This window comes from Sinohyriopsis cumingii, chromosome 13 (genome assembly GCF_028554795.1).
Source record: "Sinohyriopsis cumingii isolate HCF-2022 chromosome 13, ASM2855479v2, whole genome shotgun sequence".
Taxonomy (NCBI): Eukaryota; Metazoa; Mollusca; class Bivalvia; order Unionida; family Unionidae; genus Sinohyriopsis; species Sinohyriopsis cumingii.
Window position 1 is genome coordinate 71,347,069 of NC_142973.1, and position 13,681 is coordinate 71,360,749.

The 13,681-nt window shown below is 34.9% G+C and overlaps 1 protein-coding gene across 1 annotated transcript in view; it reads right to left on the reverse strand.

The window, feature by feature from the left end:
- The window catches only part of LOC149785818 (malonyl-CoA-acyl carrier protein transacylase, mitochondrial-like), a 30,169-nt gene that overhangs the window by 13,976 nt on the left and 2,512 nt on the right, over nt 1-13,681 (reverse strand). Inside the window, exon 2 of the mRNA XM_089979765.1 lies at nt 1,237-1,324. Coding sequence (XP_089835891.1) covers nt 1,237-1,324 — 88 coding nt within the window. The remainder of the gene's footprint in view (nt 1-1,236; nt 1,325-13,681) is intronic.

Sequence of the window (13,681 nt, forward strand, 5' to 3'; positions counted from 1 at the left end):
TGGCTAAAGTGAGTCCTGCATCTGAATACATGGAGCAGCCTTATATGGCCTAAAATGCTGAATACAAGTCACTGACAACTAACAGGAAGTCTATTTGAAAGTACTTTTGTTGTCTTGTGATGGATGAGAATGGCATATAAATAGGTACTAAGTACATGTCTGTCTGTAATCTGAATAGTGGAACATGAGAGGGCTAACCTGACAGACCTTCTAAACCTGGAAAGATCATCACGTTATTATGTGTATCGATAATGTATTGCATTATAGGCTGTGTATCGTGAATCAAATCAATATGTAACACATGTGTATTGTTTCACCCCTGCAGACCTGGTTACATGCTGGTATCTGGCTCTCTCAGCCAGTACAATGATTAAATTTTTCTTGAGACACAGAGGATCTCTGGTTGTAATTTGGGAAACTCGATCTGTTTCATTGTCTGATGGTAATCTAATGAATCACCTGTTTTTGAGGATGGGTAAAGGATTTATTAGTTTATATTCCAACTTGATTTTTTTTTCTTTAAGCTTAAAAAATATACTTTGTGTTTGGACATTTTATACACTACTGAAAATTATTTCAAATTTTGAAAATATAGTGTCCCAAAAATAATAGGTTCAAATATTTAGACTAATGACAGTAAGAAAAAAAAAAGAGATATTGTGCCATATCTCACTTTGCTTTGTTGACTGGGTTATGGCAGCAGTCAGTCTCAGACTGTTCAACAGATTCGATATTTTAGTAAGGAAGAAATTCCATAAGCAGTCTGGAAGGAGGGGCCCCGAGTGGCCAAGTGGTCTAAAGCACTTTCCGTTACGGATCACTGCAATCTCACCACTGTCTGCGTGGTTTCGAGTCTTGGATTCGGCCAATGTGGGTATGTAAGAAAGCTTGCCAGTAGCTTTTCGTGGGTCGGTAGTTCTTTCTGGGGTTTTCCCGGGTTCTTCCTCCACCATTAATACTGGCCGCCATGTATAGCCTATCGTGTACTGAAAAATGGCGTTAAACCCTACAACAACAACAAAAAAGTCTGGAAGGCTGGGGGTATTGGTAACAGTAAGACATTTGGCTACATAGTGGGTCGATACCATGAACACGGGTATTCACGATCTCTTGCTGACTATAAGGCTTTTATATAATTAAATCAAGAACTGAGAATGATATGCTTTAGCGCTTTAAAGTTTGAATGAATGTTTACATACAAGATTTCAAACTGACGCCGTCGAGTTAAAAACATACCGTCTTCGAAAGAAAATACGTCTGCAGAGACCAAAGCAGCATACTCTCCAACACTAAATCCAGCCGTGCCAACGACTTTTTCCAGTGCCTGAAAGACGTAAAAGTTAGAAATTATTAAGGAATTGAAGTTCCAACTGCAAGCATGTGTAACTTAACTGACAAACTGTTAAGCAATCTACAATAATAAATATGAAGCCCAAGTGGTCAATCACCTGGCTTACATAAAAATATACATTCTTTTTAATTAAAGCTATCTCTGAAGATAAAAGTTAATCTCTGAGAAGAGATACAAGTAACATACTTTGTCATTAGGGTCAGGGGTCATTCAATACTTTGACTGTAAAGGCAAGTGCAGTTTCAGTTCACGTATCACAAAAAAATAGCCATTGGCTTATCTCTGTTGTTTTTCAATAGTCAGCTCATGCTATTTATCCAATAGTCAGCTCATGCTATTTATCCAAAAAACAATTTTAAAAGGTGAACACTTACATAATAGTAAGCATAATACAAATGACAGTTTTGCCTTTTCCCAATGGTGACTCCTATTGACAGGTTTGCCCATATATTGTTTTTGACAAATGTGCAATGCATTGTGTAGTGATGACTGGAAAGTATCTATGCATGTAACTATGTATGTAGTAGTGTTTTACCTGTATGATGATAACTAAAGGTAAAGTTTAAAAAATGATGTGGAAATGTTTGTAAGGTTCACAGCTACCCCCTGAAATGTCACAAATTAGATGATGATGATGATGATGATTGATGATGATGATGATGATGATGAGAGAGAGAGTGAGCAGTCATAAATATGATCCAGAAAACGGAGTAAGAAAGTACCAGAGATGATGTCAAAATGCATAAGAATGGAGGAAGCATGACCAAGGGAAGTGTGGTGTATACTTTCTTCACTTAGTTTTCAGGGAAATATGAAGTTTGCATGTAACTGCATTGTGATTCATTAATTAATGTAAAAACTTTCATAAATTGTTTTTGAAATCACACTTATGATGGTGCTCCTTAACTAAGTGGACATCAAGGATTACAGAGACAAGCCTTTTGGGACCAAGATCTGATAATGAATCAGATACAGAAAATGTATATGAACTTTCAACTTTGGATGAATCTTCTTTGTTATTATTTTGATTGATGTTAATGAATAATAAATAATGAATTAGAAATGAATTGACTTCTGTTTGATTATTGCAGGATCAATAACATTTTATTATGGTAGCCCAGTGGGGCAGTGAAAAAATCGCCATTTCAAGTAACATTTTATTTTGGTGGCCCAGTGAACAAATTCCCATTTTATTATGGTAGCCCAGTGAAAAAATCCCCATTTCAAGTAACATTTTATTTTGGTGGCCTAGTGGGGCAGTGAACAAATTCCCATTTCAAGTAACATTTTATTATGGTGGCCCAGTGGGGCAGTGAAAAAATCCCCATTTCAAGCAGAGATGTACATGTACACATGGATACAAAAACTCCAAAATTTGATGTTCAATTGGTGACCATGTAAGTAGCATCATCTTGTAAATAAGTAGCATATAGTTCTAAGTATCCATATACTCAAAACTTTATTATAGACTGAAAGATACTTTTTGCTCTACAATTATTTTCCTCTTTCTTGTTCTGCTAATTTTTTTTATTACACCAGGTGCACTTGATATTTGGTGAACATTTCTGGATTCTGTCTACTAAAGTGAACTTATACAATGCCAATATCACATGCTCTTTCTCTTTCTCACACAACAATACACAGAATCATTATCAATATTCCTTTCATCTGATGCCTCACTTGTACGAAAAGTTCAGGAGTCTACATAGATTCTGTATTGAAGATGGTGTAATGGTTATCCAGAGTACCATTATCCATGTGGCTGAATTTGCCGTCTGTATCTTTTGTTTCCCTCTCATGTCATCCCCTCTCTCAAAATGTCTGCTATGACTTAGAAAGATTTGATACTTTGTTTTGCATGTTTATCACCACAATACTGATTGACAAAGAAGAGAATAGAGTATAATTATCCGAAGAAAAAGTTCTGTCAAAAATACCAACTTCCTATCCTGATGCTTTTCTTTTTTTGGTTGCAGACCACAACAGCAGAACTGGTAATCTTAACTATTTTTTTCTTTGAATATGAGACCGCTGATTTCATATTAGAAGAAAATGCTTTCTATGAATTTGATGAGTTTGATATACAGAGAAAATCAAAAAATTATGTTTGTAATGCATTCTGTATCTCATTGATTGATATATATATATAAAAGACACTATACATATCCTAAATGGCAGAATGACCCAAGATCGAGAGGGAAATTTCATATGTATCGCTAATGATGGGGCTAGTGTATTTTCATTATTTAATTATTTCAACTGGCCTCCTTAAATATTTTCAAGATCTCGAATCTGGTTCAAGGGGTAAATTTCTACTTCCCTATCATATGTGAGTTGACTTTTCCACATGCCAACATCAGAAATGCGTACATATTGGAGAAAATTTATGCTAGTGAAAGAGTTAACAAGTACAAACAGAATGAAAAAAATAAAAACAATACATTTGTATGTGAACTTTCTGAATTTTGATATAATTTTAATCATTCTCTGTCTCGTGGGATTGATGAAGTTGTGTAATGAATCGGTGATGCATATCACAAGTCAGCTCAGCGTAGCAAAGATAAGACAACCCTATTGGTGCACTAAACAACATGAGCGCTTGAAAAATAAAAACACATACTATCCATTAATTAAGATTTAATAGTTCTATTCAAAATTGGACAGATTATAAAATGAGTAGAAATTGGTTCAAAAATGTAATTCACATGAAAATTGAGAATTATAAGAAAAAAGAAAAGGAATGAAAATAATCAATATCAGTTTGGGAAACTGATCAAACAAACATGCAGTGACAACATGATCTTAATATCATCAGTGGTAGATTGCTACTGTATTATAATGACTCCGAAATAATCAGTTTTATTTCTATTACTGAAACTTCAAATGACATTTTTGAAACTCCTATCTCTGAAGCTGAAGTTCTCAAATGTATCTGAACTATAAAATCAAGAAAGACTGGTGGACCAGAATGCATAATAGCCAAAATGATAAAAAAAATTGACTCCAAATATATCCTTATTTAGTCAAATTATTTAATGACATTTTTACACATAGCACTTCCCTAAACAATGGGTCAAAAGCATTATCTTTCCATTACAAAATAAAGGCTCTTCTAACAATTACTGGGATATCTCTCACTGATATCATGAATAAAAATTTTACCAGTATGTGTGAAGCTAACAACAAAATTGAAGCTCAGGAAAGATTCTGCAAAAACCACTTAGCAACAGATATTTGTTTTGCTTCAAGCAATGGTTCAGAAATATCTGAGTAGAAAAGGAGGTAATATTTACTGTCTTCCTGTAGACCTTTCCAAGGCTTTTGACTCTAATGATTATGTCTAATTTACTAATTTATTTAACTTACTTGGTCAACAAAGGTATTAGTGGAAAGCTGTTTAAACATCTAGACTCAAGGTAAACAAATCTATGTTCATGTGTACAGCTTAAACGGAAATATATAGAATTCATCACCTGTAATACTGGCATCAGACAAGGATGCATATTAAGTCCTCTTCTGTTAAATTATTTATAAATAATTTAGTATCTGACCTCTGACAAAACTGTCATAATGGTATCTTTATTACACAAGAAACATCTGACATTGTGCTCTTGTATGCTGCTCACATTGCAAACTATGCTAACACAGTCAGTTCTTTGCAAAAGGCAAATTAATACTGTTGAGAAATTTGCGAAAACAGTTGAATATGTGTTCATTTTGATAAACAAAACTTATTGTATTCAGAAATGGTAGATTTCTGAATAACAAAATGTGATATTATAAGGGTAAAGAAATTCAAACTGAACCTGGGTATAAATACATGGGATTATATTTCAATCCTGAACTTATTTGGATGAAAACAAAGCACGAACATGCAATTCAGACAAACAAGACTCTACATATTATTCACAATAAGTTTAGCAAATTTTCCATGACAGAAGCTTTACAACTATTTGAAATGATGATCACACATGTATCAACCCAAGATCTGAAATCTGGCGGTATGAATATGCATGTGCATTTGAAAAGGAACATGATAGGTTGAGCACTAGATTTCTAAAAATTCCAAGACAAACATAATCCCTTTTGCCACAAGGAGAACCTGGAAGATTTTCTGTACTATTATTGTAAATGTGTTAAGTATTGGATTGAATTGATTAGAAAATGTTATGAGACATGGGTTCGATTATAACATAACTAGCAAAACAGAGTAATTAATTACAATTATATTGTATTTGTAATTATAACTGAGCATCACCGGTATGATGCAATTGTAATTGTATTTATAACTGAAGGTCTAGATTTGCATAACTGCTTAACTACAAGTCAATTACAAAAGAAATGAGACACATTTTTTAATTCCAAACAAATTATACAAATTGAAAAATATACATATTTATTATAACTGGCGGGTGTTTAGCCTAATAATTTAGGAATTAATACAGAAAAAGGAAAAGAAGAAAGCCAAGTTTTAGATGAGAAAACTGTGCATATATAAATGCTGAAAGATTTTTTTTTATATGGAAACATCAAGAATAATTTTGGATAAAAGATGAACCTGTTCGGCATACTAAATCATGAATCAAAGGTCTGCAAGTAGAATGGAATGAGAAAATCACTGTGTACAAGTCTCTGTTTCAATGACATGCAAGCTTCATGGGAGAATAGACTTGCAAAGTATAAGGAAATGAAAGCATTTTAGCTGGCCACAGTTCCTGACCCTAGATGGAAGTCTGATTGGCAGACTGATGCAGAGAAGGAGAGGACTAAGGTTGCAGACCCTTGAACCAAGATGGAAGCTTGGTTGGCAAACTTACCCTGAGAAGGAAAGGGCTAAGGTTGCAGACCCTTGACCCAAGATGGAAGCTTGGTTGGCAGACTGATGCTGAGGACAGGGACAAGGTGTGTGTGTGATTTGGATTTTTAATGTAGCTTTAACAATGTTTCAGTTATATCGCTATGATGTCTGCAGTGTGACATTTTATAGTGATGTCTAGCACTGGGGCATCATGCCGAAGACATGATGCATGATGTCCCACCCAGTTTTTTTTAGGTGACTTTGACACCCATTTTTCTTGGTAGTGTGATCTCTGGTTAAGCTAATGTTTTATCAGTAGCAAAGATACTGAGATAAACAAAATGGCATGAAGATGTGTGCATTTGCTCATGTACATGTTACAAGGGTTGTTTAAATATAGCCGACTAAGCATTTTTACTAACTTGCAATTACAATACTGTTAGTTACTCCTATCAGTTACAATTCATTACAATGTATAGTGTCTACAGTGCTCTTAAGTCATGTGGCCAAAACACACTGCATGTGAATATAATTTTTACACATGTACAAAATTTATTTATAATATACATCAGATGTCAGTCAAGCTAGACTTGAATTTTAGGGAGAAGTGACTTCTCCTTTTGGACAGAACATGGAGAAGTGAGAGCTGGACAGGGAGAAGTGAGGCATGACACACGAGATATATATATGCATATATATATGCATGTGTGTGTGTTGTTTTCATTCTCTTATCTGAATTATGCCCTCTATTTCCCAGTATGCGTGAATTTTCTGTGTTCTATCTATACATGTATTATAAACACATTTGGTGCATATTTAAAAAATCATATTTTCATGCAGTATATTTTGGCAATATGACTTAAACAAAGAACAACAGAAGCTATACAGTGTAATAAATTTTAACTGAATAACTAGATTACAGCATTGTAATTGCAAGTTTGTACAACTACCCTTTATCAAGTATTTTTCTTTTTACTTTCTAAAGGTTCATAAAAAAATGCAATTGAAAAGATTTCTAAGCTTGTTTGAAACAACCTCTGTACCATGTAAATGAGAGTAAATGCATACTTCTTTCAGGTCATACTATTCATCGTAAATTCTTTGTTGCAGATAAAACTTTACAGTAACTGTTCATAGATAACACACTGAAGAATTAAGTCAGTATATGAATGAACTAAACCGTTTTTTCAACCAAACTGACACAGCCAACATGCAAGTGCAGCTATTTTTAGAAAGAAGGGTTTTCGTAATGTAACCACTCACTTTATAGCTTCATTACAAAAGTCCATTGATAGGATTGCAAATATAAGGTTTTATCAGTTGTCTACGTACGTGGTGTATCATTATGCATTGGTTAAATAGCATTTGTTTTGCTGTTTTTTTTCTTCATATGTTCACAAAAATGAGTGCTGGACAGGGAGAAGTGACCTAAGGGCGTCTCAAAAATTCCACAGCACAGCATTGTCCTGTAAGTTTCTGACCTTCATAATAGCATTTAAAGCTACATCTTCAAAAACATAATATTTAGACTGCTTTCTATGAATTGTATATTTTGCTGAATATATTTGCCCAATGGTTAACAAAAAGAGATAATCTACTAAAGTGATACTTCCTAGACACAGCGATGTTGGCCATTATTTCACCTTGACAGGTTTACTTACTTTTCCAAATTGATTTTTTATATAGAAAATAATGTACCTGCAGCAGTTAAAATATTAATGTTACCAATTCTATTCTTAAAAACAAAAACTACTATTTGCATAAGCTTAACTTTCAAAACACAAGTTTGTATGTTTTAATCATCAAAGGATAACTTGAGGAAATCGGGTAGTAAAGTTGCCAACTTTCTTGGGAAAGGGTTAATGGTCAATCAGCTATCAAAAGACATGCATATGAAGGTGCAAGAGTTTGTTTGTTGACACAACTGAAATCAACACAAACTATTTCAGACATGATTTTGGTACTCCACAAAAAAAGCTGAAAATGTGAAGGGGGGGGGTTGGCCCCACCCCCAAGTGGGTCTCAAGGGGAAGTGCCCCCAATCTGGGGGTACAAAAATGCATTTTACAATCATAAAAAACTGCTCCTGGTACAACTTATGATCATAATATATAACAAAATAATCATTTGAAAAATTAACAAACTTCACAAAAATTTCAACTTGAATAATTTTAAAATATTTATTGTTACATGAATTTGTTCTCCAATAATACTGATGCTTGAGTTATTTCATGTGCATGTCAGTGTTCACACTGTAATTAAGTCACAATACTGGTAATTTCTAAATTTTTGCATCAAATATATTGTACTTCTCTCTTTTCATAACAAAACTGTAAAATAAACACCCAAGTACATCAACTATATACAAATAATCCCATACATTCACTTGTCTTTTTCTCCAATGGTCACAACCTGTTGAATATGCCAGTCAAGCTCTTTTTGCAGCTTTGCAGACCTGCCAACCCAAAAGAGACATTCTCAGTAAGTCAGTCGAAATTTTTCAGTAAGTTGGACCAATTTTCAGTAAGGTGTAAAAACTATTATGTAATGGCAACAAGTAAAATTTGAATAACCATTACAGTTTATACCCATGTTGTAACTTACAATATATAGCTACTGATGTGACTTGTAAATGGTACTTTTGCACTTCCTAAGAAACTTCTGGTCAAACTCCATTTTGAAGCATTCTTCCCTCCCCCTTCACTTTCATGACTAGTATTGCTTCCAAGGTATCAAATGACATAGATGACCAGGATTTTGAGTGGCTTTTTGCAAGAAATGAGAACACCCTTTCACAACCTGCATTTGAATTAGGAACCATAAGAACATTCTTCATGATGCTGGACAACGATTTGTATTTGAACTGGTCATTAGCATCCTTGAGTTTACTAATAAGATCCCATTGCTTGTCAACTCATTTAATGTTTAAGATCTCAGGATTCAATTCATCTACTTGGTAATTCAAAAACTCTGCTTCCAAGTCATCTTGCCAGTTGGTTTCTTTGGGTTCCATACACATAAACCTTGATGGGAAATACATCACACTGCTAAAATCACTCATCATCCTTTTTGACCCATCTTCAACTGCACAGTGTTTCAGAAGTTCATTATTCAAGGGAAACCTCTTAACAATGTGATAACAAACAGTTGTGTAATATTCCCTTACATCTTTATAGAATTGACAAAGGCTACTTCCATACAACTTACTTTCAGCCAAGTATTTTCTAGTTTCTGAACCTACTATAAGTTTATCATCTGACTTTTGTTTCTTACAGTCATGATAACTGATGCAGTAAGATCCTTGGCTTGTGAAATTTCTGTAGCCTTTACAAGTCTGATAAGCAATTGCTTTAATAATTCAAGCATGTTTTCTCTAAGTTTGTGGATCATAGGCTCCTCCTGTTGCATGATTAAGTTGTACTTGTTAAATAATGGAATTACGTGGTCTAGAAATAAGCAATAAATCTTCGCCCTCCGGAACTGCAAATCCTTACACACACTCATAGCCTTTTCCTCTCTGTAACTGATTCTTTTTTTACTGCCTTTCCGGTCATTTCTAACCAATGGTGTCTGACATCTAGACAGAGCCTTTTTATCTGATTTCTTTGATTTAGCTTTCTGTAAGGAACCTATGTTGGGTTTTATTTTCTCCGTCCTTCCTGCTGAGGCAGACTTGAGGGTAGTACCAGCCTGACTTCTAGATTTATCACAGCTCAAAGCTATACTGCATGTGCCTGCACTGTCGTTATTTCCTTCTTTATTGCTAGATACATGTGGAACTGTCGTTATTTCCTTCTTTATTGCTAGATGCATGTGGAACTGTCGTTATTTCCTTCTTTATTGCTATATACATGTGGAACTGTCGTTATTTTCTTCTTTATTGCTAGATACATGTGGAACTTTATCCTTGGAACTAGACACCTTCTCTTACATCCCACTTTTGGCTTTAGCTCTTTGCCTTTAACCTCTTGCTTCTTGGTTTCTTTACCAAATTATATTTGTAATGGTTCCCACTGTTCCAACAGTCTCTTCATACCTTCACCAAGAAACAACCATCTTGTTACACAACGCTTCAATATTTTTCTCTGTTCTTTCCCACAAAGAGTCTGAAGATATTTCATTTCCATTTGTCTATTCACACTTTTATCCAAATAATATAAGTCCACTAATAAGTCATCAAAACTAATAGGCAGCATATCAGCCCCCTTTTTGGCTGATAAACATATCAAATGGCATGAACATCCACTCATATACACTGAGGGATTCACTGTAGTTATATGTCCAAATACACCTTTATTGCAACCTGTCATCACTGAAGCATTATCTCATTCAAAGGCAAAGGTTATTCCAACTTACATTTCTCTTTTTCAAGTCATCACCTAATAATGTGAAAATATTTTCCCCCAGTAGAGGCTCCATCATTTGCTGGAACTGACAAAAGTGCTTCAGTTACAACCCCATCTGTGTTACCAAAATATCTAACAACAACTGGGTACAGCTTCTCAGAATCACTGCTACCATCAATTGCTATACTGAAAGGTTGGGATGAAATATTGTTAACAATGCCTTCCTGTATTGACTTGCACTGTTGTAATACAACAGCAGTAGTTTTTGTTCTGCCACACTGATAACTCTTTGCTACTGACGATTTGGGAAATATGCACTTGAACAGTTTAGAAGCATGGTCAGATGCAGCAATTGCAACATTATGCTCAACCAAAAACTTTTTTAAAATATACTTCGGCCTTAATGACATCCAATTCAGTTTCTGGCATTGCAGATCTAAATCCCATAGAGATCAGTGACTTACAGCTTGATTTCATTGCAACGTATTCTGTATGTTTTTTTAAAATTCACGTGTCGGCGACAGTCATCTCACCCACCGTGGGAAATGTTCAAATCAACATGACATAACGTTTTAATGGACACCTTTTAATACTTTTTCTAAGCATGACCAAATATCTTAGTAATCTGTTTTATACTTTTGCAACCACTGTTTCAGCTTTTTATGAGGCTGGTTGTCCTCTCTACCTTTGAAGCATTTTCGTTTGGGGTATAATGGTACCAACTGCACAAGTCCAGGTGGGTGGTGCATAGGGCATAACCGACTTTTGATCCGGAAATCGGATTCCACTGGATAGTATGAACTTCCGATTAATCAGAGTCGGACAAGGCAGGAACGACCGATTCGGATAATAAAAATAATAAAGTTGAATTTCTATAGCACCGTGTCTAACACTGCGTGTCATTCGATAGTGCGTTAATAAAGTTAAATAAGAAGTCAGAAAAGTCCAATATGGTCAACACAACGGGGTGAAACGATAATACTTGAGTTAGACCGAAAGATTTAAATTTATTAAAATATATAATACAGTCCTACCCGTTTATGTCAACATCCTCAATAATGAAGGCATAATATTGAATACATTGACACATGCTAATGAGGTATTAAAAGAAAATGATTCCGCAAGAGGCCAACTTTATAGGACCAAACAAAAGCCTGTTTTATTTTTATTTGACCGTGACATTAAAGCATGGCGGCAAGATCAACTAATTGTTGAATAAAGTACAGGATGGAACTGGCCGCTTGCCGACATAAATGATTAAGGCGGGAAAATAAAAGCCTGGCGGCAAGATCAACTAATTGTTGAACAAAGAATGGGTCGGAACTGGCAAAAAAATAAAAAATTTCATGGATTCTTTGTGGCTTTGAACTTCGTTGCATTTTGCTATAGTCCTGCCATATCCTTCCCCTTGTGACATCGTTGTGATATGCAAAACGTGTGTAACACGGTTTAAAAAGTTAATTTGAAAAACCTTTTAATTTAGCATTTCTGATTAATTGAATCGTATCCGGAATCGGAAAAATTTCATGCCCAAAATCCGGAATCGGAAATCAGTAGAAAAATGCTAATCGGTTATGCCCTAGTGGTGCATTATGTAAGAGTTGTACTTTCTGTCAGGCTTAACAAAAAGTTGTGCCTCTTGGCAAAATGTGAGATTATGTTAATTCATATCTAGATCATATTTTGTATTTTTTATGATTTTTTAAAATGTGGTACACATGGCTGAAACTGTCTGTTGTGACTAGATAACTCTTACCCCTGTCTAGTTCCAGCAGAGTTATCTCTCCTAAATGCAACGGAGTACCTGGTTTTGTCCTTGTCAAATTGACAATCTAGCATTGTTCTCTATGACAGTGTGTGACGTGCATGGTGAGGTAGGATAAAAAGTATATTTATTTCACAAAACATTAGCACTGAGGTATATGGAAAAACAATTGGTACTGTGATACCTTGGAAGACATTTTCAGACGACCGGATAACAAAACAAAAAACAAAGTCTAGATCAGATGCATGCTTCTCAAGAACAAAACAGACAGGTTTAAAGCATCTGAGGTATCACTGTATGGTTAGTCTGGTTCCCAAATAAAATCCACTCAGTCTATGAATAAACTCCGAATTCAAACACGGAGTCTAATATGAAAATCTGGATCTGGAACAAACCAGTAAAAAAATATCTGGAACAGAAAAAAACAATCATATTTTCCATACTTTTTGCCATCATTCCACAAGTCCATAATTTTAGTGTTATTTTCGTAAGACTTACGGCAAAATCTTAAGAACTGTCAGGTCTGGCTTTGGCAAAGATTTCTTTAGCCTTCTTTTTGACTGAATTTTTGGTTCAATGTGAATTTGTTTCATTTCCTTCTCAATGAGAGCCTTTTTCCTTTGAAGCTGGTGCTTGTATTGGCAACATATAGTGCGCATATGACAGAGAGCTACATCTGTTCTCTCATGCAAGAAATCTTTCTTCTTATAGTAATTAATTGCACTTTTTCCAGATGCCTTCTGAGCTTCAATTTTTTTTGTATGCAGCTTCTTTTGTAGGTGCTGTTCCAAACACATCCAACCACGATTACCATAAAGCAGAGGTCACAAAATGCCAGTCCTCTAGCGTTCAGTTTTCTTATAAACTGACCAACTAAATTTCCATCGACTTTTTGCTCCAGCCATTCCCATTTCCATATGTTTTTTAAACCTTTATCGAAACTTCTCATGTCATGGTCTCTCTCAACAACTCAGGATGCCATTTTTTGCAGGCATGCTTCTTCTTTCCATTGCCATCAGTTTCCATTACAAGAAGATTCATTGGATGAATTAAACTTTTTACCAATCAGAATACTCTTTACGAGAGTCGTGGGCTAACTAATATATGGAACAAATATGTTACAAGGATCATTGCGGAATGGGACTGAACAGACACTTTAAAAAAAACCAGATCAGAGATGATAAAAAAAAAAATACCGGTTTATCAAGAAAAATCAGGTTCAAGTCAGGAGAAAAGTGGAATTCTGCTTTAAAACAGAGAAAAATCATGTCTGCTATTTGATGGCTTGAAGCCTACATTTTGCCTTGAGCTATATAACATAACACTGGAGCAAACCTGGCCAAGATGAGGAAGCATCTTAAAACGGATGGTCATTCATTAAATGTTCCCCCAACGGAAGGCAAAGTTTACATTTGTTAGGC